Here is a 27,977-nt window from a genome sequence, read left to right as displayed (position 1 = left end):
GTACTTGCCACTTTACTTTCAGGCGTACTCATCTCTTAATAAAAGCTACCTACGGGAATACTACCTCCTCTGAGTTTGAAAGCGCATGGAGGCCACCCCACACCTGCGGAGGAGGAGGGAGCTCAGCCCTGGGTGCTCTGCATCCTGCCCAGCCCACAGACACTGAACTCAGCAGCCTGCCTCCTGGGCCTGTTTGGGATTTAAGCGTTTTCTAAAAACGTCCTTCCCAGACAAAGCCCAGCTAGAGAATAGCTCTGCAAAGTCGGGGAAACTCCTGTCTTTCCATCATGAGGAAAAAGGCTTCCAGAAAAGTTCAGTGATTCTCAGCCTAAGCTAGATCTCTGCGGTGGGGGTAGGAGAAGTGGGAGGTCAACTCAGGAGGGGCCCCCTTCTCACTCAGGAACCCCAGATGCCCTTTCCTAAAAAAGAGAACCAGCCATGTCAGTCCCCAGAGACCCGAGTGGCAGGCCCTCTCCTAAAATAGAGAACCAGCTGTGTCAGTCCCCAAAGACCTGAGTGGCAGGCATCCAGGTTAACGATGCTGCTTCCTCCTGAGGGCACAGGGGATGTGGAGGGAGGGGCCAATTCTCAGCCATCTCTTGGGTCCACCTCTCCTGATCCCCACCTATCAGTGACCCTCATGTTTTCTGTCCCCCAGGAGTGTGGCCGTCCTGCTCCTGCTAGTATTCTGCATCTGCTTCCTGGTGGCCTGTGTCCTGTACCTGCACATCACCCGGGTCCAGGTATGTGAGTGGCCCGTGTCCTCTACCTGCATATCACCTGGTCAGGTATGTGGGTGGCCTGTGTCCTGTACCTGCATATCACCTGGTTCAGGTATGTGGGTGGCCTGTGTCCTGTACCTACATATCACTTGGTCAGGTATGTGGGTGTCCTGTGTCCTGTACCTGCATATCACCTGGTTCAGGTATGTGTGTGGCCTGTGTCCTGTACCTACATATCACTTGATCAGGTATGTGGGTGGGGTGTCCTGTGTCCTGTACCTGCATATCACCTGGTTCAGGTATGTGGGTGGCCTGTGTCCTCTACCTGCACTTCACCTGGTTCAGGTATGTGGGTGGCCTCTGCCTGCCCACTGGGTGGGATGGGGTGGAATGGGGTGGGTTGGGGGAGGCAGTTCGGTTCCCTTATCTGCCTCGACAGGAAGAAAGAGTCTGCTCACATAGCAGATGCTCATGAAGACCCAGTTCTGCACTGGGCACATGCACTCCTCTGGGAGTATGCCCGGCGGGCACAATAGACTGGTGATTGGTACTGATTAAACAAATGAGCACAAGATACCGATCCTGTTCTGGAATGGAGAGTCTAGCAGCAGGACAGAAGAGGGATGTTTATTCTGCGTTTATGTCGCAGACTTTGGAGAGGGGTGACATTTTCCAGGAACATTGTGCTATCTGGGCCCTGATGCCTCATCTGCTTTGTCCTGTGGGCTATTGCAGGAAAGACCTGAGCTTTGCAGCCTTGTACTATCTGTGGCTCACTTGGGAGGACTCTGTAGTTCCTAAGCCTTCATTCCTTCATCACATTTCCCACCTTCATTTCTAAACGGCTCGTTTCCCTCAGCCGACCCCGGGGTGTCACTTCTGGCAGACCCAGTGTTATTTTTGCATAATTATTGAAAACAGCAACTTTTTGAAAAGATTAAATATAGTTTCATTTATTTAACTTTGTCATTATTCATAGGTACTATCTTGAGTTTTTAAATTTAAAAAATGCTAACTATTAAAACTTCATTCCTGTTTCTTAGACTTTTATAGATTAAGTGACATTTGGTTTGGCAAATTTTAAAATTTACCACTTCAAGTAAGATTGCTGTTTTTCATATAATTTCAAGTGAATGCAGGATAGATGGATGACAGTTTTTAAAGCCTATTCCTTTGTCCTCAATGGTGGGAACCAGTGTGCCTACCCGATGGTGTACAAATAGTGTAAGATATGCAGAAAATGTGAAAAGCCACTGGGCAAGAAGAGTGACCACAAAGCAGAAGCCAAGGAATGCACCGGCCTGGAAAGCTCTGGTCAGAGGTCCCAGCCCAGGAATACTGGTTCTTGTGAGTGGATGTACACTGCTTTCTGTGACTCCACGAGAACCTCGCAAGCCAGGTGGTGAGACGGGTCAGCCCCTTTCCCCCATGTGAGGAAAGCAGGCTCAGGCAGGCTAAGGGATGTGCTCATGAAAACAGGAAGTAAAATCTGCACCCAATCTGTCCATAAAAATAATATTCAAATTTAGAAACCCCTTGGTTCTAAAAAACACACGATCTGTGGAAGTGGGGCACTGAGACATCATCCCCCTTTTGTTAATAAGGGAGCTGCCCTCATGGCTGGGAACTTTGGCCAGAATACTTCCAGGTGCCGACGTTAAAAGAGGCTAGCCTGCAGTTATCCCATGAAGCTTCTTCTGTATTCCAGTGTTTTGTTCTCTTGGTGGACTCTGCCCTGGATGCCACTAGCTCCTTTCCTTCTGAATATTCACTCTCTCTTCTCACCCTCTTCTGTGAGCGAGCATAGAGCATTTTTTTCCTAAGTATGCGGTTTGGAAGTGCCAGGCTCGAAAAGCAGTGGGGGTCCAGCTTTCCTGGGAGCACCATCAGTGGTGCTTACAGCTGATGTGGAGGAAGCAGAGCAGAGACTGAGCACCCAGACTTGTCAGCTAGGACAGGAGAGGGGATTCAGCTCACAGCCAGTGTGTACTGGGTCAGGGTTTGATTGAATCACAAGTGTTTAGGCTCCTGTTCACAGGGTCTGCACTGGGCTCTGAGCATCCCTGCTGACCCTAGGCCAGAGAAGAGGCCTGTGCGAATGGCTGTGGGGATGGAGGTGAGGGAGGTTTGCAGGAGGCCAGCAGGGGGTAGGTCAGGGCCACCCAGCAGAAGGCCATTGTGGCCTGAGTGGATGTGGCGGGTCATGCAGACAGAGTTAGTTCCAGAACACATCCCCAAGAAGGCTGAGTAGAAATGTTTCCCTCCCTGACATTGACAGTGTCCAGAGCCAGGGTGCCCAGGGCAGTGTGGCAGCTCCATGGCCCCTTGGGATCTTCACCCCTGTCTGGTTTCCCCATCCCCATCCGTCGGGGATGTGCCAACTCCAGGCTTGGGCTCCAGTTCTCTGGGCCCAGGGTTGCCCTCTGTGAAATGGCGGTGATGATGGCCCCCACCTCACTGGCTTGACATGAGGAGTCAGTGAGCTCATTTGTACAGTCTGTGGAGCAGGGCCTGGCAAGCACACGCTCAGTTGGTGTGTTCTGAAGTCAGATGAGACAGAGAAGGCTGAGTGGGGGTGGGGCAGTGGGTGGAGTTCATCCTGGGAATCAGGATGGGGAGGTGCCTAATCCTGTCCGTCTTAACAGTGGGGAGGGCATGCAGAGTCCGTCTTTGTCATCTGTGGAGGGCGGCAGAGTTGACCCAAGGGTCCTGCTGAGAGTTGAAAGGGAATATCTGGGGCAGGATGTGGACTTTTTCTGTCCGGGTTGCAGGCTGAGGTTTGGATGGCTGGGCTGGAGAACATCAGGAGCGGGCAGAGGAGAGGAGGAAGCCTGGGAGGTGCACACTGGCTGGACCCCGGGTGCTGCAGGTGGGGCAGGCTGAGGTCAAGGCGTCAGGCACATTCAGAGGCCCTTGGCAGGACCCTGGGGACGTGGGCACGATGTGGTCCACAAGGTGGCTGGGTGTGCCTCGGATAAGCTGCTCGCACTCCTCCCACCCTGGCCTGGTGCTCACGGACCTGCATTTAAGCCCTGTTTTCCGGACCTGCATTTAAGCCCCGTTTTCCTTATCCTCCTTCTCGTCTTCCTAGAGCTCTAAGGGAGGCGGATGGGACAGGCTCAGGAGCGTGTTGCGTGCACCCAAGGCTGGCTAGGGTAGAGGCCACATCCCATCATAGGTCCCCAAGCCAAGGTGTGGAAGGTGGGAGGTGGTGGAAGGAAGATTTCCTCCAGTTATGATACTCGAGTTAAACAAGATGACTTTGAAGAAAAGAGAGAACCTTGGCAGAGATCCTTAAGTTGGGGGGAAGGGAGCCTCGCCGCACAGAGGGGAGTGCAGCACCACCAGAGACAGCCCAAGGGCTTCATTCTAGCCCCTGTGAGTGCAGACGGTCAGGAAATGGTGCCTGCTTTTTCTCCCTCTCATCCTCAGGTGACATCATCTCCCGAAGTGCCACCATGGCCAGTTTGTCCATGAGCCCACTGGGATGACAGGAGTGGCTGAGGAAATAGAGTGACTGGTGTCCACAGTAGGGGTCGTCCTATCCACTGGATTTGAATTCTTCCCTGCTGAGGTCACCCTTTCGCGAACGTTTACATGGGACAAAGTATCTTAACATTTTTCACCCACTCGGAGAGGTTTATCTACATACTTTTTCCCCAGACCCCCTTGTCACTAATTTTCCAACCATGTCTTTCCCAACTCCCAGACCATCCAACCAAACCGTTGTCCACAGCTCATGAATCAGTGTATGACTGTACATCTCGCCATTTCTCCTTGGAAGCAAAGTGCCCACCCAGGACAACTGCCCAAAGTTCTGCCCACTGAGAGGATTTCCCTTCACCATTGTCCCTCAGGGCTGTGTCACATGGACTGAAGTGTTGCAGCTACCACAAGGCCTGAGCTTCTCTTACTCTGTCACCTAATCAGAGGGAGCTCCCCATGAGGCCATAGGTGCAGGCTGGGAGAGAGAAGGCAGGGTAGCAGGACTGCGGACTATGGTCATTGGGGCCACTTTGTCATGTCACTTACTTGTGCCTTAAGGGTCTGCTCGGAGCTGATCATATATATTAGCACTTACATTGGATGATGGAGGGCTGCTGTTCACACCTAACTTTATGGCTTGGTGGGTCAGGTAACACCCAGTTCATGATGGGCAGCTCAGGTCATACGGTAACTTGGTGGCCCACAGGTAAGGGTTCAGGCTCTACTTAGGCCCAGCAGCAAGCCAAGAGCATTTCTCAAAAGGAGAATAGTTACCTGCAAAAGATGGCAGGATCTTGCTCCAAAATCTTGTTCCCAGGCCTGTGGTATGGCTCCTGCATGGGGCCGTGCCAGTGGCTCTGGTGGCTTCCCTTAGAACACCGAGCTCACACCAGGTGGAAGTGGGGGAAGCAGATGATGGGAGGCTGCAGTGAGGATCAAGGACTTGCCCCCGCGTCTTGCCCAGAGGCCAAGATGGGACCGGGAGGGAAGTGCAGTGAGCCATGGTCAGTAAAGTGTTTGAGCCTCACACCACTGCAGAGCAGCAGTTCTTCTGAGATCAGCAGAGACCACTGGGTTGGTGAAATACCCAGTGGTCTCTTGGGACTTAGGAAACCTAGAACTGGATCCCAGATCCATAACCCACCAGCTGGGTGAGTTGGGACACACTGCCCTGTCCTTTTCCGTAGAAGCAGTGATACTGGACTGGGTGGCAGTTGTGCCACCTTTTTCTCAACTGTAGAGCAGAGATAGTAATGATCTGACTTCATGTGGGGGTTGAGGGAATAACCGTGTAGCCCGCCAAGGGCACCCCAGCTAGTCGGGGACTCTAGCAGGGTGAGTTGTTTTCTGTAAGGCCCCTGTGGGTGTTAATTTTAGTTTATATTTATACTTTCAGAAGTGTTAAGTGTAAAAAGGACTTCTTACTTTTATCCATGAAATCACTTTTTGATGATTTCAAAATGTCTTTATAATAAATAGATTTAAAATAAAATTTCTAATAACAAGAACTCTATAAAGCCTATGTGAGCAAAATAATAAAATTTATTTAGAGCATATCAAAGAAGACGCAAATGAATGGAAATTTGTACCATTTCTGAAATGGAAGAATTCAATATAATGAAAATACCAAGTTAATCTATCCAGTTAACTTCAGTGCCAATCAAAGTTACAATGCGGGTGGAAGGAAGGGAAGTATTATTCTTTGTAATTTAAAGACTTATTTTAACTTTGGCAAGCTTTTCACCTGGGAGAATAAACAAATGAAAACAGCCAAGAGACCTGTGAGGAGGGTGAATAACGGGTGTGGACCTAGCGGCTTGCAGGTCATCTGCACATTCCACTGTAGGAGGTATTAACTGTGCACGTGACTCACCTTGGTAATCAGAGGGTATTTGCTAATTAACATTTCTTATTCAGTGTTTTCCAGGGTGCCTGACGATTCAGATTCGCACTGTCCTGTGTATTTTCATAGTGGTCTTAATCTACTCAGTAGCCCAAGGATGTGTGGTGAGCATCTCCAGCTTGCAGCATGCACTGGCGTGGGAGAGGGCATGGCATGGAGGACCAGCCCAGAGGCCAGGACCCAGGGCTGCAGAGACAGGGAGTTCAGCAGAGCCCTCTGGAACAGGCGTGGGGCCCCGAGAAGCGAGGGAACAAGAGACTTGACTTAGCAGAGGAAAATGCAAACTCTCCCTAGTGAAAGGAGCCTGGCTTCTTCATACAGTGCAGAGGACAGAAGCAGCGTGGAAAAACAGGACAGAGATGGGGCAGCAGGAACAGGATGGAGCTGGGCCAGGAGGAACAGGATGGAACTGGGGGTTGGAGTGAAAGGATTGAAATGGGCGGGAGTAACAGGATGGAATTTGTAGTGGGAGTAACAGGATAGAAGTGGGACAGGAGTAACAGGATAGAAGAAGGCAGGAGTAACAGGACGGAGCTGGAGGCAGGAGGAACAGTACAGAGCTGGGGGCAGGAGGAATAGGATAGAGCTGGGGGCATGATTAACAGGACAGAGCTGGGGGCAGGAGGAACAGGATAGAGCTGGGGGCAGGAGGAACAGGACAGAGCTGGGGGCAGGAGGAACAGGTTGGAGCTGGGGCAGGAGGAACAGGTTGGAACTGGGGGCAGGAGTAGCAGGTTGGAGGCGCTGGGCTGGGGAGCAGGCAGGGCTGATCCCACCTGGTCCTCCCTGGAGCCTCTTGCCTGCTCTGGCAACCAGTGGGGAGCCTTTAAGTGCTGCGAGTTGCCATGAGGTCTGCAGCTTGGTGTGGTGGCACTGGGGGTGGGTCTCAGAGCAAAACCTTGGGAGACCTGCTTGAAGAGGGACACCTGACCATGCTTAGAGGCTGCAGGTCCTCACCCGCCCTCCCCTAAGCCCCTGTGACCCCTCCCTTCCCAGGTGGGCTGCCTGCCCTGGGCCTGGAGCTCCAAGCCCAACAGTTCCCTGGTGGTCCTTTCATCCGGGGGCCAGCGCACAGCCCTGCCCACCCTGCCCTGCGAGTCTACGCACCATGCCCTGCTCTGCTGCCTGGTGGGCACCCTCCCGCTAGCCATATTTTTTCGGGTGTCCTCCTTGCCAAAAATGATCCTGCTGTCCGGGCTCACCACGTCCTACATCCTCGTACTGGAGCTCAGCGGATACACCAGGACTGGGTAAGTGTGTGGCTCCTAGAGAAAAAGGCCTAAGCAGAGGTGCTACTGAATCTGTGTGTATAGATATGCATTATAAGCTTCTGATTTCAGAACTAGTCAAGATGAATTGTATACCATTTTTTTAGTTTGGTGACGGTTTCTCTTCAACCCAAGTTCTAGCAAGTGATTCTTGGCCAAGGTAAATGCCAGCAAGCTGTTTTTGGTGTCACCACCTGAGGGTCACTCTGAACGGTTCTTGGGTTTGGTGGCAGAGTCTTGCCCTGGAAGCTTGGCACTCACTTGGCTTTTCTTCCTCATCTTCCCCCAGGGGTGGTGCCGTCTCCGGGCGCAGCTATGAGCCGATTGTGGCCATCCTGCTCTTCTCCTGTGCGCTGGCCCTGCATGCCAGGCAGGTGGACATCAGGCTGAGGCTGGACTACCTCTGGGCCGCACAGGCAAGACGAGCCCTTTCTGCTTTCTGGCGGTGGGGGATTTGGAGGAGGAAGCAGCCTCCAGCAAGCATCTGGCGGGGGCTACTGCAGACACCCACACACCGTATGGCCTTCAAAGGGCCCTCCTCAGCAGCGTGCAAGGCCAGGCACTGTCCGGGGATGGAGGAAACCTGTGCTGGGGGGTGCAGGGAGTGGGAGCCACACCCTGTGGGAAGACAGTTCAGAAGGTTGTGGGGTGCATGTGATGGAGACCTGCCTGATGGTCAGAGTGCGGCTCTTTCTCGAGGCAGTGAGTCCCGCTTCCCTGAACAGTGTGTGCAGTGGTGGTGCAGAGGGGCTCAGCCTCTGCAGGGCTGCGTGGTGGCAGCAGGTCTCATCGGGGTCATTGGGAAACACAAGAAAATGCCAAAACTCTCACCACCTACTCCAAATTTAGTAGGTCAGCAGGTGGGGGCTGGACGTCTATATTTTGACATGTACCCTGTGGGAAATTCTGATGCAAGAGGCATAAGCACCCCTCTTTGGGAGACTCCATGGGGTAACAAACATGTGAGCTGGCCTCAGGTCCCGAACATCTGGGTACAAGGCTGGAGAGGAGTAACGCTTACCTGAAGTCAGTAGGTAGCTTTCTGTTTGGACATGATCCTGGCAGTGACTGCCAGATATTCACCTTGAGTTCCTGCCGCAGAGCCACAGCAGGGGCGTACCTGTGTCCACCCCATGGCCAGGGGCCAAGGCAGCGTGTGGGGGCTGGTGTGAGCATCTTCACACTAACTCCATACTCCACAGGCCTCCGGACAAGCATTCAGGACCAGGTTACCTGGGTTCAAATCCCATTTGTGGGATTTGCAAACTGTTTCACCCTGGGAAAATTGCTCCTCCTAGGTTTTCTCCCCTGAAAATCGGGAATGAAGGCTGATGAATATCAGCTTTAGCAAGAGATAGTCTTATTTTGACACCTTTAGAATAGCTCTTCACTGTTGGAGCTATTTGATCTCATTCAGTGTTCAGAACAGCACTGCCTAGGAGCTGGAATTACAGACAAGAAAGCAGGGGCCACTAAAGTAACATGCCAGAGTCAGGCAGCCAGAAGGTGGCTGAGCTGGGATCTGGCTGCCATCTGTGTGACCTTTGGGTAGGCTCTGAACCCGTGGAGAGCGCTGTGTCTGGGGCCAGGCAGGACAGGAGCATTTTCACCCTAGGCCTACTCTGCAGCCAGTACTGAAGGCAGGCACTGCCCAGAGTTGGGGTGCAGACACGAGACAGGCACAGCCCAGAGGGTGGCCAGGAGGAAGCGTGGCCAGGACCAGCTGAGGGCTCACTGTGGGAGCAGGACCAGCTTGCTGCTGGAGTCGGGAAGCCTGTCAACTTCTTGTCTTTGTTCCTGAGGCTGACTGGGCATCAAGCCATGCAGTTAAGTGACCAAAACCCTGGTCAGCAGTAGCAGGGGTGACAAAGGTTGGGCCTGGCATCAGGTAGTCCTCGTCCTGAATTCCGGCAACTCCATGTAGGGTCTGTGTGACTTTAACCAGTGATAGGTCAAGCTGTCTTTCTGCTTCAGCAGTAAAATGGGGTGAGAACCCTAATCCAGGTGTGCAAGAAATAACTGAAATTCTCTTCCTAATGTCCTTGGCCACAGGCCTTGTGCAAAGTAGGTGCTTGGTGAGGCTGAGCAGCCCTTTGTCTGGCAGCCTGTTACTCTGTGGTGAGCCATTTTTTGGGGGATCTCTTTCTGGGAGGGAGGGTTAGAGTAGGGTGAAGGGTAGGCGTGAGGAGCATCCGGAGGCAAGTTATCACTCATGAAAAAAAATGAACACAGTTGTTTCCTCTAGTTTTATTCATCTGGAAAAGACAGAAGCATCTCAGTGGGTTTATGTCAGCATGACAGGGCAGGATGCATATTTAAAGTGATGGAAATTAGGTTGTTGGTTTGAGGAAGCAAAAGAAAGAACATATACATACATCACACACACACACACACAGTCTGTATGTGTATCTAGATACATGTGTTCACAAATGCTTGGTGAAAAACATGGCTTATTTTTTCCTTCACTGTATAATAGCTTTGTTGACATATATTTCACATAACACAATTCACCTGTTTAGTGAACAGTGGTTTTCAGTATACTCACAGTTCTGCAACCATTACTATAATCAATATTATAATATTTTTATCTCTGTCAAAAGAAACCCATCCTCATCAGTTAACACTCCCCATTTCTCCTCAACCCCCAAACCCTACGCAACTACCAGTCTACCCCGTCTGTGGATTTTCCCATTTCAGTTATTCTTCAGCCTGTGTATTAAGTTAGTGCCTGTTCTGGGCAGAAGACATTCCTGTATCCTACTAGATGGAGCTCTGAGCTAGCCTTGCAGGTGGAGAAGACCCAGATTCCCGAGGGACTCATGATCTGGCGCTGTCTTCACTGCATTCCTGAATTCCAGGTTCCGGAGTGGGCAGGGGTTGCTGAGAATCCTTGCCCTTTGACCCCTCCTGGGGAAGTGCTGCTGTGTGGTTGGCTTGCTGTCAGCAGGGCTGTCTGGACAGAACAGGCCCTAACTCCTGCTGTGGAGTGGGAGGGGACCCTGGTGGGGGCATAAATACATCTGCATTAAGCTGTTCTTGCACTGCTATAAAGGAATATCTGAGACTGGGTAATTTATAAAGAAAAGAGGTTTAATTGGCTCACAGTTCTACAGGCCGTACCAACAGGCACCAGCATCTGCTTGCCTTCTGGGAAGGCTTCAGGGAGCTTTTACTCATAGCAGAAGGCAAAGCGTGAACATACATGTCACATGGTGAGAGCAGGAGCAAGGGGTTGTGGGGGAAGGTGCCACACACTTTAAAACAACCGGATCATGCGAGAACTCTTGACTATGGCGAAAACTCTATCGTGAGGATAGCACCAAGCCATGAGGGATCCGCCTCCATGACCCACACACCTCCCACCAGACCCCACCTCCAGCACTAGGATTACATTTCAGCATGATATTTGGCGGGGACAGGTACCCAAACCGTATCAACATCTGAATCTGACTTATCACCAGAAGAATGCAGGCTGTGGCGGGAAGTGAGTCCTCACACCAGAAGGCCTGACTTCGGCCACAGTGGATTTGTGAGGAAGCAAAGCCAGGCATACTGGACAAGAGCCAGTGTTTCTCTGGGCCTTGTGCGATGCTTCAGATTCAGCTACGGGAGGATGAGGGATGGGGTTGAGGGGAAAGGGACAAGGAACATGGCAGAAAGAGGGAGTTCTTCAGCAAAAACTGTAAGAGGAGTCAGAGCCCAATCACAGGGGCCATTGCTCCCTCCAGGCCCCCTGTGGGCAGTAGAGCTGCAAAGGGAGGACGATAGGCCCTGATCCCTGTCTCCAAAGGTGGTCTGACAGTGGAGTGTGACACAGAGCCCAGGAGGCAGGTGGGAGTCCTGTGACCCACAGGGGCCCTGAGGAAAGCAACTTGCATGATCAGGGGTTGGCAGGAGGGCACCTCAGAAGTGGTCGTATGGAGTCTGGCCACAGTTGGCCATCAAGTGAGGGTGCAGAGTGGGTCTCCAGGGGGCTGTGCATGTATCACAGCCTGGGCTGACAGCAGAGGGCACACTCTAAGGGGGTGAGTTCAGGAGCCCTGATGATGCTTGGACTATTTGAAAGACAGGGGCAGGCACAGGAGTGCCCCAGGCTGATGTGGCACCCGGGGCAGCCACAGTGGGAACGGGCCCTAGAATCAGGGAAAAGGGAGGGCTGCCTGACAGGATTCACCACCTTCAGCCGAGAGACACAGCCAGTCCACAGCAACCATGCCAAGAAGAACCGGGAATGCTCTTCTCCCTCGCTACTGGCCCCTGCTCCTGCTCCCCATTGGCCAAACCTGGCCGGAAGTAGGAGGCCCAGGACCCTGTTGGTAGAGTCCTTGGACTGGCCTCCCTGGGACAGAACCGGTGGGGAATGGACTGCAGATACAGCACATACTTGCCCTAGAAGGGAGATCTGGCCAGCTGCAGTTTGCTAAAGCCACACCAGGTAATGGGAAAAGAGCCTCTTTATGATGGGCTGTGTTGCTGAATTTGGTCTTAGTTTGGCTCCGGCTGGCTATCCAGGGTGATCCAGCTGGCTGGTCTGAGAGGATATGTTGACCCAGCCGTCAGCTGGCCTCTCGGGTTCAGATCTTTTAGTCGCAAAAACCTACTCAGAGCTTGAGAAGAATGGACTTGGGATGAGCTAGAACGATTGGAACAGCCTGGGCCCATGAGATCTGGGGTTTCTAGGTTATTTACTAGGGTGCCTGATTGGCTCCTCTCTCAGACAGCAGAGTTGGGCCTTGGCTGTGACTCTTCCAGTTGAGGGATACTTCTGGGAGAGACATTTTCTCTCATCTGGGTTGACATGGCTTTTTCTTGGCTTTGGTGTTCTTTTAAATGTTATTAAATGCAATATTTGACCCTGCCATGTTGTTCTCCATCCAGTGACACCCCCTAGCAATGCCCAGTGAGCATACCAGTAATTTTAGGGCTAGAATGCATTCCTGGGCCTTGGGGTAGCCCAGGCAAGTCTGCGGATCTTTGTGCATGCGTGTCACAAGAAAGGGTTGCCCAAATGGAGTCCACTGCCATGTTTGTCTGCAGATAGGTAACAACAAATGCCACCTGCTTTCCCATAACCCTAGCAAAACACAGAACTTTCTAGACTTTGCCTGTTTGCCCTTGGACATTTAGGTATGTAGTACAAACATTAGAGTGCCTCAAACTATTGCAAAATTGCCAGGCCAAACACTAGGTAGGTTAATTATTTACAGAGACTGGATTGGTTGGTCAAACCTGCACAAACAGGCTTTTCCCTTGGGAGGCATCTTCAGCCTCTTTGCCTGTAACTTTTGTATGCTTTTGTTCCAGTGTCATTTCTTTCTTTGCATTCAGTAGATAATCATCATGGCAATTATAATTTCAATGTTTATGCTATTTAGTATAGAATGCAGTTAAAACAACTTATTTCTCTACCAATAAATGCTTAATTCGATGGTAATTCCCATTTTGCAGTTGCCATTATGAACATTTAGAGGGAAGGTTTCCTAAGATGTGGTCATGGCACAGACATGGAATTCCTGGTGGCAGAAGCCAAGTTAGAGACCTGGTTCCACCTCTTACTCTGGTCACTTGTCTTCACACATGTGACAGTAACACTTGTCTCAGGGGGTTGTGGAGGAGTTTATGTCATATAAAGCCATGGTCATCATGCTTCTTGGATCCCGAAATGTTGTACGCTTGTTAGTCGTCATCTTGTTCTCTGTCACTGCCCATAGGTTTCACATCTGGCCTTTGGGTGAGTACATCCTCACAAACAGCTTTTATGGAGGGACAAATGGTTCCAGATGTATCCCAGCTGCATCCTGCAGCACACTTCTGTGGAAACCCCTAAGGAGCCAAACCTTGGTGTGTAACCTCAGGACCCCACATCCATCAGGCCCCAAGCCCACCGGAAGCACACCCTTTGTCCATCTGAGAGTGCACCCTCAGCCTCTGGCAGGCATCCACTCTGGACCTATCTATGCACATAGTGTTACCACCTGCCTCATCCAACAGGTGCTTATTGGGCACCAAAGTAGACCTAATCCTGTGCTGGGGATGCTCACATGGTTGAGGTGTAACCCCCGCCCTCAGGTGCTCATGGGCTGTTAAAGGAATCAAACACAAGCCACAGAAAATTTCAGTACAGTGAAGGGCGTGCCATGTAAAATGTAGACAGGACCCTGATGCAGGCAGGTGGATGTGATATCATTTAAATATAATATCTCACCCCTGAGGCTTAAAGGATGAGTAGGAATTAGCCAAGGGAAGGGTAGAGTGCTAGGTGGGGTAAGTGTGTCTGTCTCCTGAGATGCTTGTTTTTATTGTTATTTTAAAAAATCGGTTCATAATACTGTATTGTGTACTTGAAATTTGGTAAGACAGTAGATTTTAAGTGTCCTCACTCCCCCAACCCTGGACACACACAAATGGTAACTGTGGGTGGTGATAGATGTGTTAAGTAATTTGATTGTAGTAGTTGTTATGCAGTGTATACATATAGGAAACCATCATATTGCACACCTTGGATATATACGGTTTTTGTTTGTCAATTAAATATTTCAAAATAAAAGAAATACTAAGCACACAAAGACTTACCAAATCTGGATCTCAAGAGCAAGAAATTAAATGTTGGTCAAAGGGAAAAAAGGGTCTTTCAGTAATGTTAAAGGGTAATAAAGGGGTCAATTTATCAAGAGGACATAGTCCTAAATATTTATGTACCTAAAACAGATCATCAAAATACCTAAAGTAAAAATTGATAGAACTGCAAGAAATTCTTCTATCTATAATTATAGTTGGAGTTTCCAACATCCCTTTCAAAAAGCAATAGAATTGCTAGACAGAAAATCAGTGAGGATTACAACACTTAAGAACACTGTCAACCAACTTGACTTAATTGACATTTATAAAACATACCGTCCAACAGCAACAGAATATGCATTCTATTCAAGGACACATGAATATGAACAATACAGCAAATCTCAAGAAATTCAAAAGGATTCAAATCATACAAAGTATGTTCCTTAACTACAATATAGTTAAATTAGAAGTCCGTAACAGAAAGATCTCTGAGAAATCCTCAACTGAAGAATGTACTTCTTAATAACTTTTGGTTCAAAGAAGAAATCAAAAGGAAAATTAGAAAGTAATATGAGCCAAATGAAACTACATATGAGATCAACATTTGTGGGGTTCAGCTAAAGCAGTACATGGAGGAAAATGTATAAAACAAAGCACCTATATTAGAAAAGAAGAAAGGACTCTCTCAAATCACCTTAAGAAGCCAGAAAAGAGGAAATTAAACCAAAAGTAATCAGAAGAAATTAAATAATAGAGACCAGTTTCTATAAATGTTTAAGGAATAAAATAACAGGGAAGTATTATAATTAGTTTTATCTCAATAAAATTGACAACTTACAGGGAAGGATACAGATTCTTTGGGTCTTGCTTTTCGCCTTTGTTAAGAAGAACCAGAGGAGCATTAATTCTCAGACTAATTGTGTCCACTCCTGAGGCAACCAGACAAGCATTAATTGTTAGACTAATTTTGTCCAAAACCCTTGGATATATACGGTTTTTGTTTGTCAGTTGAATATTTCAAAATAAAAGAAATACTAAGCTCACAAAGACTTACCAAATCTGGATCTCAAGTGAGTGCTAATCAGTACTCAACTAGAGACTTGAAGAGACCCGAACACTTTGTTCTCTCTGGTATTTTCCCTTTGAACTCAAGCTGCCTTGGGCTTCCAAGCCCCCTAGCCTTGTCAAATCTGGGAGACCCCCAGGCTCCACATGCACTGCCTCTATCTGCGGCCTGGAAACTCTCCCAGCAGTATACTGGGCCATTGTAGGCCTCATCACTTATTCCCATCACTCAAGGATCACTATCTTTCATTGCCTCCTGTCCAGTATTTGGAAAGCTGCTGTTTTGTATAGTTTGTGTGGTCTGCTTGTTGCTCCTAGGAGGGCAAATTGAATCCCCGTTACTCCATCTTTTCCAGAAGTGGAACTTCATGTGGCCATTTAAGTGTCTTTGACCCCAAAACTGGTCATTATCCCCATGTAACAGGTGAGGGCCAAAGTAAATGGCCAAAGGTCAGAACCGAAATCTGCCAAACCCTAAATGGGCACTCTCATGGATGCCATGCAGAGCATGTCTCAGAAGCCTTCTCCTGCCAAGTTAAGTACCATCCAGAGTGGAATGGCTTTCTGGTGAGAGCTGTCTTTAGGCAGAATCCTGTGAACGCAGCCAAGAATTAGAAGTCCTCAGCTCTGAAGCCTATGCTTCTCCCTCCACAGCAGTCAAGATTTCATATGCATTTGTGGGTGGAGGGTTTCTCTGAAAGGTTAGATCTGGGTTAGAAGGACCCAGCGTAACTTCAACATAAAGCAAAAGCTCCAAAGACCCCAGAAGTTGCTTTCTGCCCACAGTGTGGACTGTTTGTGGAGAGCAGTGTGGTAGCAGTGTGGCAGTCACCGTGCAACAAGAAAGAAGATGTCTGTGGTGTGTCTCAATGCCGTGTTGGGCTTGAGCATGTGAAGTTCACGTGCAGGCCCTAACTTGATCGCAGCACAGTTTTGCTCATCTATGACCAGCCTACAGAACTCAGTTCTGCTAATGCAGGCACCTCAGTGTTCTCAAGAGTGTGGAAAATAGCACCTCAATTCCTTCCTGGTTCGAAAAGATAGAGAAATGTGGGGAACTCCAGACTTTCTGATGAGGAAATGGATCCTTCTGCTTTAAGGTACCAGAGGCTGTCTGAAACAGCAGACCCACGAGACATCCCCTAGGACATCTCTTCATCACGGCGTGTGGCTGCTTTGCAGTTTTTTCTGTATGTGTGTGCAATGAAAAATCCAGATTTTCTATAACAGTTTGTGTTACATTTGTAATCACAAAGACACACATGTTTAGCACAGTTAGTGTCCATGTGGAGTGACCAGGGCCACTCTTGCCTGGCTAGTGGTTGTGGAAACAAGGGAGCTTGTGCTGGCAACATGTGCTCAGGGCCAGGCTGTCAGCCCTCCCCAGGACCTTTCAGCTTCAGAGTGCTCCCCTGTAGGATGGCCTCCCTCACATTCTGAGTGGGTAAATTCACAGTGGCCTCCTCAGCTCTGAGGCCTGTGCTTCTCCCTAGGCTCTGCTGCATCTTGCAGGTGAGTTAACACAGACATGCCCACAGGCTGCTGCTGCTAGTCAAGGGAGGAGAGGAGAGGAGACTCGATAAGGAGAGTGGAAGACAGAATGCCATGAAGACCCTGGGCAGGTGTTTTTTGCTCCTCAGAAAGGAGTAATTTATTCTAATTAAGGGGCTGAAGGAGGACTTCCTGGAGGAGGTAGCATTGGACCAGGCCTTTCACTGTCCCAAGAAATGCTGACTTTTCTGTAAAGGATAATTTCGGTAATTCTCTGGTTTCAATGTCTGACGTTTTACCCTGGAAACTTCAGTCACTGAAACTGAGCTTGATCAGTTTCCGGCAGATCCTATCCCCACATTTTATGTTGGCGTAAGTGGAAATTCAAAGCTAGGAAAGAGGACTCTCACAGGGCCTTCACTTCGTAGACAGACAGTGTGTCTTCTGCTTATGGAGGCTGGATGCTGTCTTCCCAGCCTTGGTTCCCTCTGTGTACAGTGAGGGTGGACCTCGTGGATCACTGAGAGCAGATCTCCCAGGAGCAGGACCAGCTGTGCCCACTGCAGCCTCATAGCTTCACTGTTAGCGCGAGCTCTCTTTACCTTTTTTTTTTTTTGAGACGGAATTTTGCTCTTGTCGCCCAGGCTGGAGTGCAATGGCGCAATCTTGGCTCACCGCAACCTCTCCCTCCCGGGTTCAAGTGATTCTCCTGCCTCAGCCTCCCAAATAGCTGGGATTACAGGTGTGTGCCACCACGCCTGGCTAATTTTGTATTTTTAGTAGAGATGGGATTTCTCCATGTTGATCAGGCTGGTCTCGAACTCCTGACCTTAGGGGATCCACCCACCTCAGCCTCCCAAAATGCTGGGATTACAGGCGGGAGCCACTGCGCCTGGCCCTCTTTACCTTTTAAAGTGGCATACCCATCTTGCTTCCTGTCTGAAACACTGGACACAGCCCTGCCTTTAACTACTATGTTGACTCATCCTAAGAAATGAAGAACTACCAAGCATTTCAGCACAGCAAGACTTTCAGCTCAGAAGCTCATTAGGAGTAAAGACTTCATTGTCAGAAACAGAGCCAGCCTCTGCATTCACCACCGCCGGCTTCAGCATTTCTGTAGGGGGTGGATGTTGGATAGTCCTGGTATATTAGAGCTGATTTGCCATGCAGCTCGTGAACTCCAATTCCCCCAGCTATGACATCACCACAGCCTCATTTACACCACGGGGCCATGAATGGGACAAACACATCATGAGGGCTGTGGTCTGCCTTTTTATTTCTTGGAAAGAGAAATGCAACAAGATGCTAAGTATTTTATAGAAACCACACATGCATGTGGGCATGCACACACAAACACACATACTTTACAGACACACATACACACACACACACACACCACTCATGGACTTCCCAGGGCAGGGTGAACATGTCCATGTGCATACCTGCATCCACACATTGTAACTACAGCATTTGAAGGTTTATTCTCTCATTTTCTAATTAGAGTCAGGGATAACATTTTTAATCCATTTAATTGTTCAAATTTAAAATTGAGATTTCTCTTTAATGTAGTAGAATAATGTAAATCACATTTCTCATCATGAAGCCTTAATGAAATGCATTTTTGATCTAAAAAGAGCTTTTCATCTGTTCTATGCTAAAAGGGAAGTGGAGCTGATTGGAGCAGCAGGCAGCAGGGGCCTGCATAAGAGGCCTGGGGTTAGGGGATGGCATTGGCAGGACTTGGTGGGTCTGAAGTGCTGAACTGGGTGCTGGGTGAACAAGGACGCTGGCTTGGAGGCCCTGGTGTTCAGCTTAAGAACACCTGCACCACACTCAGCCTGCCCCATGCTGTAAACAGTGCTTGTAAAGTCTGTGCGCTGGCTGGAAAAATAATTAGTGAGAAGCAGACATGTGTTCATGATATGTGGTCCCTGAGGTGGCCGCACAAAGCTCAGTGGGAGCTGAGACCTCTCTCCATGCCTCATCCTCCCATCAAGCTGGTCATTTTCGTGCATGACCATGGTCCTACGGTTTGAGAACACAGAGCTAGGAGCTGGCCCTAGAGGGACCTTGGTAGGCTCAGGTTCTGTGCTCACTGCAGCCGCTGAATTGATAGAAAAAAACTGCACAAAATAAAACAACGGTCATTCTGTGTTTAAAGTACAGTCTTTTGAGCACAGAGCAGGGACAGCCGGTTGAATACCAGCTCATGGTGAGAGGCCTGGGGAGTTTGCTGGGAGCCCTACATTTGGCTAAAGCCTTGCCCAGTGCCCTGCCTAGGAGAGGCCTTAGCCACAGCCCAGCTTGCCTGGACATCCAGGCAGAGAGGGACCTTCAGACCAGTCACCAGTAAGAGGAGTGACCAAAGAAACTGAAAGTAGGACGTAAGGTGAGGCCTTTTCAGTCCTCCCATCCTGGTACAGCTGGTCTCTGGAGCACACTGAGGACAGAACCAGGGCCTCTGGACAGAAGATCCAGGGAGGGAGATTTTCATTCAACGTATGTTGTCCAGCGGCTTGAGAGTTTGAGGCTGGATGAAGCTGACATGTACAGTAGTGAGTCCGCCATCTCTGTGAGGTGTTCAAGGAAATGCAGATAACTGCTCAAGGAGATGAGGTAGACTGGATTCATTAATTACTTTAGAGGTAAGATTACCCCTAAAAATGCTTCTTGGAATACTGATATTTGAGGGAGATATCAAAGCAGCCTCCCCAGCAGCCAGAGGGAGAGCCGCGGACAAGGTGGAGAACATGTGGTGGTCGTGCACCTCTGCTGGGGAACGGGAAGGTGGGAGGCTGGTAGTCGATAGGGGCACATCAGGGACCTAACTACATGGGAGGGAAGGAGAGTGGAAAAGTGGGAAATATTCCAGAGTTCAGCGCTGTAGAATTGCTGCCTACTCCTGGCACTCTGAGTTGGGCTAGGTTGCCCTGCAGTCGCAGGTCTGAGGGTGTCAGTAGTGTTCATCAGAGAGGGCGAGTCCTCTTCTCACTACATGTCTGGTGCAGTTCAGCGAGAGGATCATGTCATCGTTGTCCTCCAAGAGTCAGGCCCGTGGACACTGGAGCTTCCTCAGTCCCGCAGTACAGAAGGGGGGCTGTGAAGTCGAGGCTGGCCACGGAGGGTCCAGCTGGAAGCCCCCCCTTGGTCTCCCTGGTCTTCAGGGGCTGGGTCTGCACAATCCTCTTGGTCCCTGAAAGTCAGTGGTGAGCCTTAGAGACTTCTACCCCAGAGCCCTGCAGGGAGGAGAGAAACCACTGGCATCCATTCCGGGGAGACTCACTGGGTCAGGGCATGCAGCTCTACCCCTCTGGTGTTTCTGCCCGCTTGGTGACAGTTATGGGGCCACTCTGGACACATGCACCTTGCCCAGCCTGCCCAGCGCGGGCCACCCTGAATCTAAGGATTCATCCATCCTTGGAGCAGTGACACCATGCAGAGATGTGCATCACCTCTTACTTGCTTGCTCTGATCTTCCTGTGTCCCGGTGGCATGGGTCACAGAGTGCCTCTTGCTTAAGGGAAAACCAAGTGTCAAAGAAGCTGAACATGAAGCATTTCAGCCCCAAAGTTAGAGACTAAGTTCCTCTAACCTGAGGGCTGAAGACTATTGTCTTAGCTGCTGCTATGCTTGGAGAAGTTCCTTTCCCTTTGCACTTTCCCAAAAGGAGGTATTTGTGTACCCTGGGATGCCCGCAAAGAGGGGTGTGTGCACCTCAGGACACCAGATGGTTCAGTGAGGTTTGGGGAGAGGGCATCAGAAAGTCTACTTATAGTGATTGTATCTGAGAATTAAGAAACGTTCTTTCCTGATGTTGAAGAATGAACTGGCAGTGCTGACCTGACACTGGCCACATGCCCTGTGTCACTTGCAGGAGGGAGGCAGGGACATCACTTCCGAGACGGAATGAGGACAGGACCACCCTCCCTTGGCTGTTCCCTTGTAGGAAACACGTTATTGATTCCAGGTTCTGGGGTTACTGGTCTTGTTAGTTAGATAGAAGACTCTGTCAGGATGACTGTGGGAGTCACTCATAGCACATGTCGGCACACGGGGAGTTGCCAAGTTATGCTGTTTGTTATTTTGTTCTCTTTTCCAAATGACAAGCACTGTAGGCTGTGAACTCTCTGAGGCATCATGTAACTATCACTAGAGGCATCCTGGTCAGTGATTTCTGAAACAGAAGGACACTTGAGAAGGGAAATGCCTTTTGAAAGAAACTGCCATAAAGAGAACATTCTGAATATGGAGGTTGGATGGACACGTGATTTTGTTGACAGGAATAATGTGTGGTGCCCACTACTCTTTCTTAAAAATAGAGTTTCCTGGTGGGAAAATCTTATAGACTGAGAATTTCAGTGGATTTTCATCACATTTGTTAAAATATATAACAATACAATTTGTGCTTGGTTTATGAAAATAAGTGGCACAGGGAAAGATGGATGTTTCCCAGTCAAATTTCAACAAAGACCTTTGCATTTGTGGATGGATTAAGAGATATATGACAATTTCGGAAGGACAGCAGCTCTGACAGCCCATTAATCCAAATGTGGAAATAAGCAGAATGTAGATGCAAATTTTTTATTCACAGTGCCATAAACTTAGATTATGGTTTTTAATCAAAGCATATTCAGTTACATTGTTTTCACTAAAGTACTATTACTGTTAACAATGGTATTTTGGAGAGAGCAGAAATTTTTGTGCCACTAATAAATAAAACAAAGCTATTATTTAAGAAAATATTCTTTACTTTCTGTTTATGTCACCCTTTACAAACCTTTCTTTTGTGTATATTGGAGCCTGATGTGTTAACACGTAATTAATAATGTGGGTCCTATAGAGAGGTGTTTGTCCAGAATGTCATTATTGATGGGAACTTGAGTTGAAAGCAGCGCCAGAGACCATCTGAGGCTGGAAATTGAAGGTTTCTGACCTTTGAGCATGACCCAGCATAAGTCAGCACCATGCCCAGATAGCCGCTGCGTGGGCAGAGTCCGGCTCCAGCCCATCTGGGCAGCCAGACTGCAGCTCTGGTCTGACCGGGAAGGTTATGGTCCCTCGGTTTCTTTTTTCTTCATCTGCTTCTTCCTTATCTGGTCTACGCTCCTTGAGGGACAGGAAGAAACAGCTGGCGCCGTCTGTCTCCATGGGTCACCCTGATTCACTGGCATTGTCTTCCCAGAACACACTTGCACCAGGCTTGCCCTGCATGCCCTGCCTGGCTTCACACACACCCCCATCCTCGTACCTGGCCCTCAAGGCTCGGGGCCTCCTCACCTCTATCCTTGGAAGCTGGTGGAATCATTGTGTGCAGTCTAGTGGCATGTTCTTGGCCATCTCAGCTCTGATAATATCAGTACTGCAAAAAGCAGCTGTGCTCTTTAGGCTTACTGTGGGGCGTGCTGTCCCCTCATCCCTTGTTAAATACAACCCTACAAGTATTCCCTCTAAAAGTGGGTGTGTTACACCCATTTTACAACAAGGAAACCATGGCACAGTGAGGCTGCATCTGCTGGCCGGGTCACCAGTCACCTAGGGGCACATGAACCAGGGGAGCTGGCCTCCAAACCATGGCTTGCAGTGGCCAGGCCATGGGCCGCTCCACAAGGGCAGTCATTGCACAGTTTTTACTACATTCAAGAGTTTGATGCCTCCATAAATTCTAACACATACTTAGAATATTCCCCAAGCTTCACTCCTTACAGAAGTTGGATTGCAGGGTTCTACTTGTCTCAGTGCCCAGAGGGATGTGGGCTCTAGTGAAGACCAGAGAGATTCCAGAGGGAACAGGAGCCTTAGGAAGGTGTCTGCCCCACCTGGGCATGAGGCATTCTAGGACAGGTGCCCTGCAGGGCACATTGGGAGCTGCCTGGGGGCTGGTGGAGCCTGTGGATGGGCATGTGCCTGAGAAAGAGTTGCTGTAGCATCTGGTCCCTAGGAAGTAGTGGAGGGCAGGGCAGACCCTGGAAATGAGGTGAAGCCGTAGTTTGTCCTTTGGATATTCTGGCAGATGAGGTGGTGACTTAGGCAGACATCAGCAGATCTTCCCCACCCAGTAACATGGATCTAGTCTTGCATCCAGTGGGGAGGAGGGACAGGAGCATGTGTGTAGACCATCAGCACACCTGGAGTCCAGTTTGGATGTTTAGAAAGAAGCGTGCGGTGGGGACAAGTGAAGGCAGCATGAGTGGATGGGACTAACGGAGGCTCATGATGCCCCAGGCAGAGGAGGAGCGAGAGGACATGGAGAAGGTGAAGCTGGACAACAGGCGCATCCTCTTCAACCTCCTGCCAGCCCACGTCGCCCAGCACTTCCTCATGTCCAACCCTCGGAACATGGTGAGCACCCAGCCTGCGCCTGGCCAGCACTAGCCCAGCACTACTCCCGCCACGCCCTCGGCGCTTGCCTGGCTCACCCTTCCTGACCCATCCTTTGAACTTCCAGGACCTCTACTACCAGTCCTACTCCCAGGTGGGCGTCATGTTTGCCTCCATCCCCAACTTTAATGACTTCTACATCGAGCTGGACGGCAACAACATGGGGGTGGAGTGTCTGCGGCTTCTCAACGAGATCATTGCTGACTTTGACGAGGTGAGGCCCTGCATCGCCATCCTGACCCCACATGGGTGTGCTGGTGCATCCTACTGACAGGTGACCAGGGTACCCCTTCACCTAATTAAATCCTGCGTGTCTCAAAATATGTCACATTCTTTGTAGTTGGAATGAGAGAAAGCAAATCCCAGGAAGAACAGGCATTCTGTCTCCTTTGGGATCCAGACCAACTCTCACAGGAGAGAAGGGGGTCTTGACCCTAGGATGGGGGACCAGGGCGACCGGGTGGGGCTGAGTGCTTGTCCTCCATGTTGTGAATGTCAGGGCTGGGACATTACAGTGGCCAGGGCTGGGCAGCCTCATCTACAGATGGACAGGCAGGTGGGCACCTCTAGGCCCTTGTCTACAGATGGGCAGGCAGGCGGGCACCCTTGTCTACAGATGAGCAGGCAGGTGGGTGTCTCCAGGCCCCCACCACAGCCAGCCAGGCACTGTGGCAGCCCCACCACCCCTTGTCGTTGGACCCGATTCTCCTGGTGGCTGCGAGCTCACCTGTTGGGGACAGGAACGTGTCCTGTACCATCCTTACTCACCTCTTCTTGCCAGTGTAGTCCTAGAACTTGTCTGCCCAAAGCAAAGAAGACACATTGCTTTCCTGAATGTGTTCACTGGCTCTGCTGTTCCTCCTGGTGGCTGATGGCTGCGGCAACTTTTCTCAAATGTTATGTCATATTTAACAGTTTTATGTTTTAAACAAAGCTCATGGAAAAAGACTTTTACAAGGACATAGAGAAGATCAAGACCATTGGGAGCACCTACATGGCCGCTGTGGGGCTAGCGCCTACTTCGGGGACCAAGGTGAGTATAGCTTGGGGCTGCCTGCTTGGGGACTGGGTCCCAGCCCTGCCCTAAACTGCTTTGGGACCCTGGGTAGGTTCCACACTGGGGTTTGTTTGCCCTCTGTGTTGGATTATGGGAGCAGCTTGAGTGCTGTTTTTGTCTGTGGCTGGTTCTCTCCGTGGCTGGTTCTCTCCAGACACAATCTCCTAGGGAAAGTCAGCACAGAAGGCTGCTCACTGGAGCTTCCTCCAGCCCCAGCACTGCCCTGCTAGACACCTCCCCCAAGAACCCTCACCCTGCCTCTCTGCTCCATTACCCTCCCCACTGGCCCACCTCCTCAGCAGCCCAGTCCCTCCCCCACCAGCCCCCACCTTCCTCCCTAGTTGCCCCCTCTCTTCTTCTCCCGTCAGCCCTGCACTCTCCTTTTCCACAGTAGAACTGTGAATAAATACAAATAATTATTCTGAATAGATCTAGATTTATTAACCGATAATTAATAATCTTCTGAAACAGAAAGCACCAGATCCAGATGCATACACTGGTGAATTCTACCAAACATTTAAGGAAGAAATTACACCGGTTCTCTACAATCTCTTCCAGAAGACAGAAGCAGAAGGAACATTTTCTAACTCGTTCTGTAGGCCAGCATTACCTGAATACCAGACCCAGACGAAGACATTATAGAAAAAGAAAATTACAGACCAGTATTTCTCATGAATATAAATGTATAACCCCCCAACAAATATTAGCACATTGAATTCAGTAATGAATGAAAAGAATTATATACTAAAACCACATTGGATTTTTTCCAGATATACAAGGCTGTTTTAGTATTCCAAAATGAATTCATGAAATTCATCGAATCAACAGGATAAAGAAGAAAAATTATATAATCATATAAATTGATGCAGAACAATTATTTAAGTCTAACACCCATTCCTGTTTTTTTTTTTTTTTTTAAACTCTCAGTAAACTGGCAATAGAAGACAACTTCCTCAGTTTGATTTTTAAAAATTTGCAAAATACCCACAGCTTAACATACCTAATGGAGGGAAACTAAATGCTTTCTAAGATGAGAACATAGTGAGAATACCCTTTCTCACCATTTCTATTCAACGTTTTACTGGAAGGTGGTAAGACAAGAAAGAAAATTGAAGGCATACAGACTGGGAAGGAATCTGCTTGCAGATGACATGACTGTATATGTAGAAAATCCAAAAGAATTAATAACAACAATAACAGAAAAAAGCCCCTGGAACTGTAGCAGGACAAGCCACAGATAAAACCTCTCAGACACCGAGTTAAAGAAGGAAGGGGCTTTATTCAGCTGGAGCTTTGGCAAGACTCACATCTCCAACAATCAAGCTCCCTGAGTGAGCAATTCCTATCCCTTTTAAGGACTCACAACTCTAAGGGGGTCTGCATGAGAGGGTTGTGATCGATTGAGCAAGCAGGGTGTACGTGACTGGGGGCTGCATGCACCAGTAATTAGAACGGAACAGAACAGGCCAGGGATTTTGATAGTGCTTTTCTATACAATGTCTGTAATCTATAGATAACATAACCGATTAGGTCAGGGGTCGATCTTTAACTACTAGGCCAAGGGTGTGGCGCCGGACTATCTGCTTGTGGATTTTATTTCTGCCTTTTAGTTTTTACTTCCTTCTTTGGAGGCAGAAATTGGGCATAAGACAATATGAGGGGTGGTCTCCTCCCTTAGAACTAAGAAGCAATTATAGTAAGGTTCCAGGATATAAAGTTAATATATAAAAGTTCATTGTTTCTCTATATGCCAGCAATGAACAATTGGAATTTGTAGTTACAAACAAAATGCCATTTATATTAGTAGCCAAAAAATGAAATACTGGGCATAACTCTAACAAACTATATACAAGATCTATATGAGTAAAACTGTAAAATTCTGATGGAAGAAATGAAAGATCTAAGTAACTGGGGAGTCACTGTTCCTGCATAGGAAGAGACAGTATTGTTAAGATGGCAGTTCTTCCCAATTTGATCTGTAGATTTAACACAAGTCCAATCAGAACTCCACCATGATATTTTGTGATGTTGACAAAATGATCCCAAGTTTATATGGAAAGTAAAAAGATGCAGAATAATCAACACAATATTGAAGTGGAAGAACAAAGCTGGAGGACTGACACTATCCAACTTCAAGACTTAAAAAGCTATAGTAATCAAGACAGTGTGGTATTGGCAAAAGAACAGGCAAATAGATGAGTGCAACAGACTAGAGAGCCCAGAAATAGACCCATAGAAATATAGTCAGCTGGTTTTTGACAAAGGAGCGGAGGCACTGTGGAGAAAAGACAGTCTCTTCAACAAACAGTGCTGAAACAACTGGACATCCACATGCAAAAAAATATATATATATATTTATATAGATATATATAGATGCAGACTTTACACCCCTCACAAAAATTAACTCAAAATCGATAATAAGCCTAAATGTAAAATGCAAAGCTACAAAACTTTTAGAAGATAATATAGGAGAAAAATCTAGATGACCTTCAGTTTGGCAATGACTTTTTAAATACAACACCAAAAGCATGATTCATGAAAGAAAAAATTGGTAAATTGGACTTCATGAAAATTAAAAACTCCTACTCTATGAAAAATATTGTTAAGAGAATGAAAAGTCAAGTCACAGATTAGGAGAAAATCTTTGCAAACCGCCTATCTGATAAAGGACTTGTATCTATAGTACACAAAGAGCCATTACAATTCAACAAGAGAGAGAAAAAAACCCAACAGTTAAAAAGTCAGCAAACAGTTCAAACAGGCACCTCACCAAAAGAGATGCAGATGACAGGCATATGAAAGGATGCTCAGCATCTTATATTTTTAGGGATTTGCAAAGGAAAACAACAATAAAATACCACTAGATACCTGTTAGAAGGGCTGAAATCCAAAACACTGACAAGACAAATGCCGGTGGGGATGTGAAGCAACGGAAACTCTCCTTCATTGCTGGCGGGAATGCAATATAGGGCAGCCACTGCGGGAGAGAGTTGGATGGTTTCTCACAAAGTTAGACATAATGTTACCATATGATCCAGCAATTGCACTTTTGGTATATATCCAAATGAAATGAGAACTTATGTCCATGAGTATTCATAACAGTTTTATTCATAATAAAAACTGGAAGCAAACTAGGTATCCTTCAGTAGGTGAATGGATAAAGAAATTCTGGTATATCCATAGGTAGAATATTATTAAGTGAGAAGAAATGACCTATTAAGTTATGAAAAGACATGGAGAAACCTTAAATACACTTGGCTACTTAAAATAAATCAGTCTGAAAAGGTTACATACGGTATGATTCCAGCTATATGAAATTCTGGAAAAGGCAAAACGGTAGAGACAGTAAGAGGATTAGTGGTTGCTGGGGTCAGGGGAGAGGCGGGATGAACAGACAGCAGGGAGAATTTTCAGGGCAGTGAAACTGTTGTGTGTAATACTGTCATAGCGGATACATGTCATGCATTTAGAATGCATAGAATGGACAATACCAAGAGTGAACCCTAATTAAATTATGTACTTTGGTTAATAATATATCAATATTGGTTCATCAGTTGTAACAAATGTGTCACACTTACGTAAGATGTTAACAACAGGGGAAACTGGGGAGAAGGGATATATGACAATTCTGTATAATCTGCTCAACTTACCTATAAACCTAAAATTGCCCTAAAAATAAAATCTGTTAATTTTTAAAAAGCATTAGTTTCCTGATGGTGAAGACTAATAAAATTCCCTTTAAAAATAAAAGTTAGAGACTTTACAACTGTTACTGTTTCACAAGAGAAAGGACCTTGTCACACATGTACCGGAGGATATAGCCTCAATCTCAAGGAAGGAAGCTGCCTACTCCCTGGCATGCGTCTCTGTCCTTGTTTTGCTCATTTGCAATGGGCATTAGCAACGCTGTCCAAGCAGGAGAGTGAGCACCTGGTCTCCCACTCAAAAGGGCTGCCCCACCCCATTCCTGCAGGCAGCCTTCGGTGGGCCCTGTCTCTGCCCCTCAGAAGCTGGGGCTTGGCCAATACCTTGCCTCTCCCTTAGTC

General features: G+C 48.3%; 1 protein-coding gene across 1 annotated transcript in view; it reads left to right on the top strand.

Annotated features, from left to right (window-relative positions):
* ADCY1 (adenylate cyclase 1) overlaps positions 1–27,977 on the top strand; it is a 145,560-nt gene that overhangs the window by 106,877 nt on the left and 10,706 nt on the right. Inside the window, exons 11-17 of the mRNA XM_005551302.5 lie at positions 659–743; positions 6,126–6,215; positions 7,108–7,361; positions 7,669–7,795; positions 22,719–22,835; positions 22,942–23,088; positions 23,809–23,907. Coding sequence (XP_005551359.4) covers positions 659–743; positions 6,126–6,215; positions 7,108–7,361; positions 7,669–7,795; positions 22,719–22,835; positions 22,942–23,088; positions 23,809–23,907 — 919 coding nt within the window. The remainder of the gene's footprint in view (positions 1–658; positions 744–6,125; positions 6,216–7,107; positions 7,362–7,668; positions 7,796–22,718; positions 22,836–22,941; positions 23,089–23,808; positions 23,908–27,977) is intronic.

Source organism: Macaca fascicularis, chromosome 3 (assembly GCF_037993035.2).
Source record: "Macaca fascicularis isolate 582-1 chromosome 3, T2T-MFA8v1.1".
NCBI classification, from domain to species: domain Eukaryota; kingdom Metazoa; phylum Chordata; class Mammalia; order Primates; family Cercopithecidae; genus Macaca; species Macaca fascicularis.
This window is presented reverse-complemented; position numbering and strand designations above follow the sequence as displayed.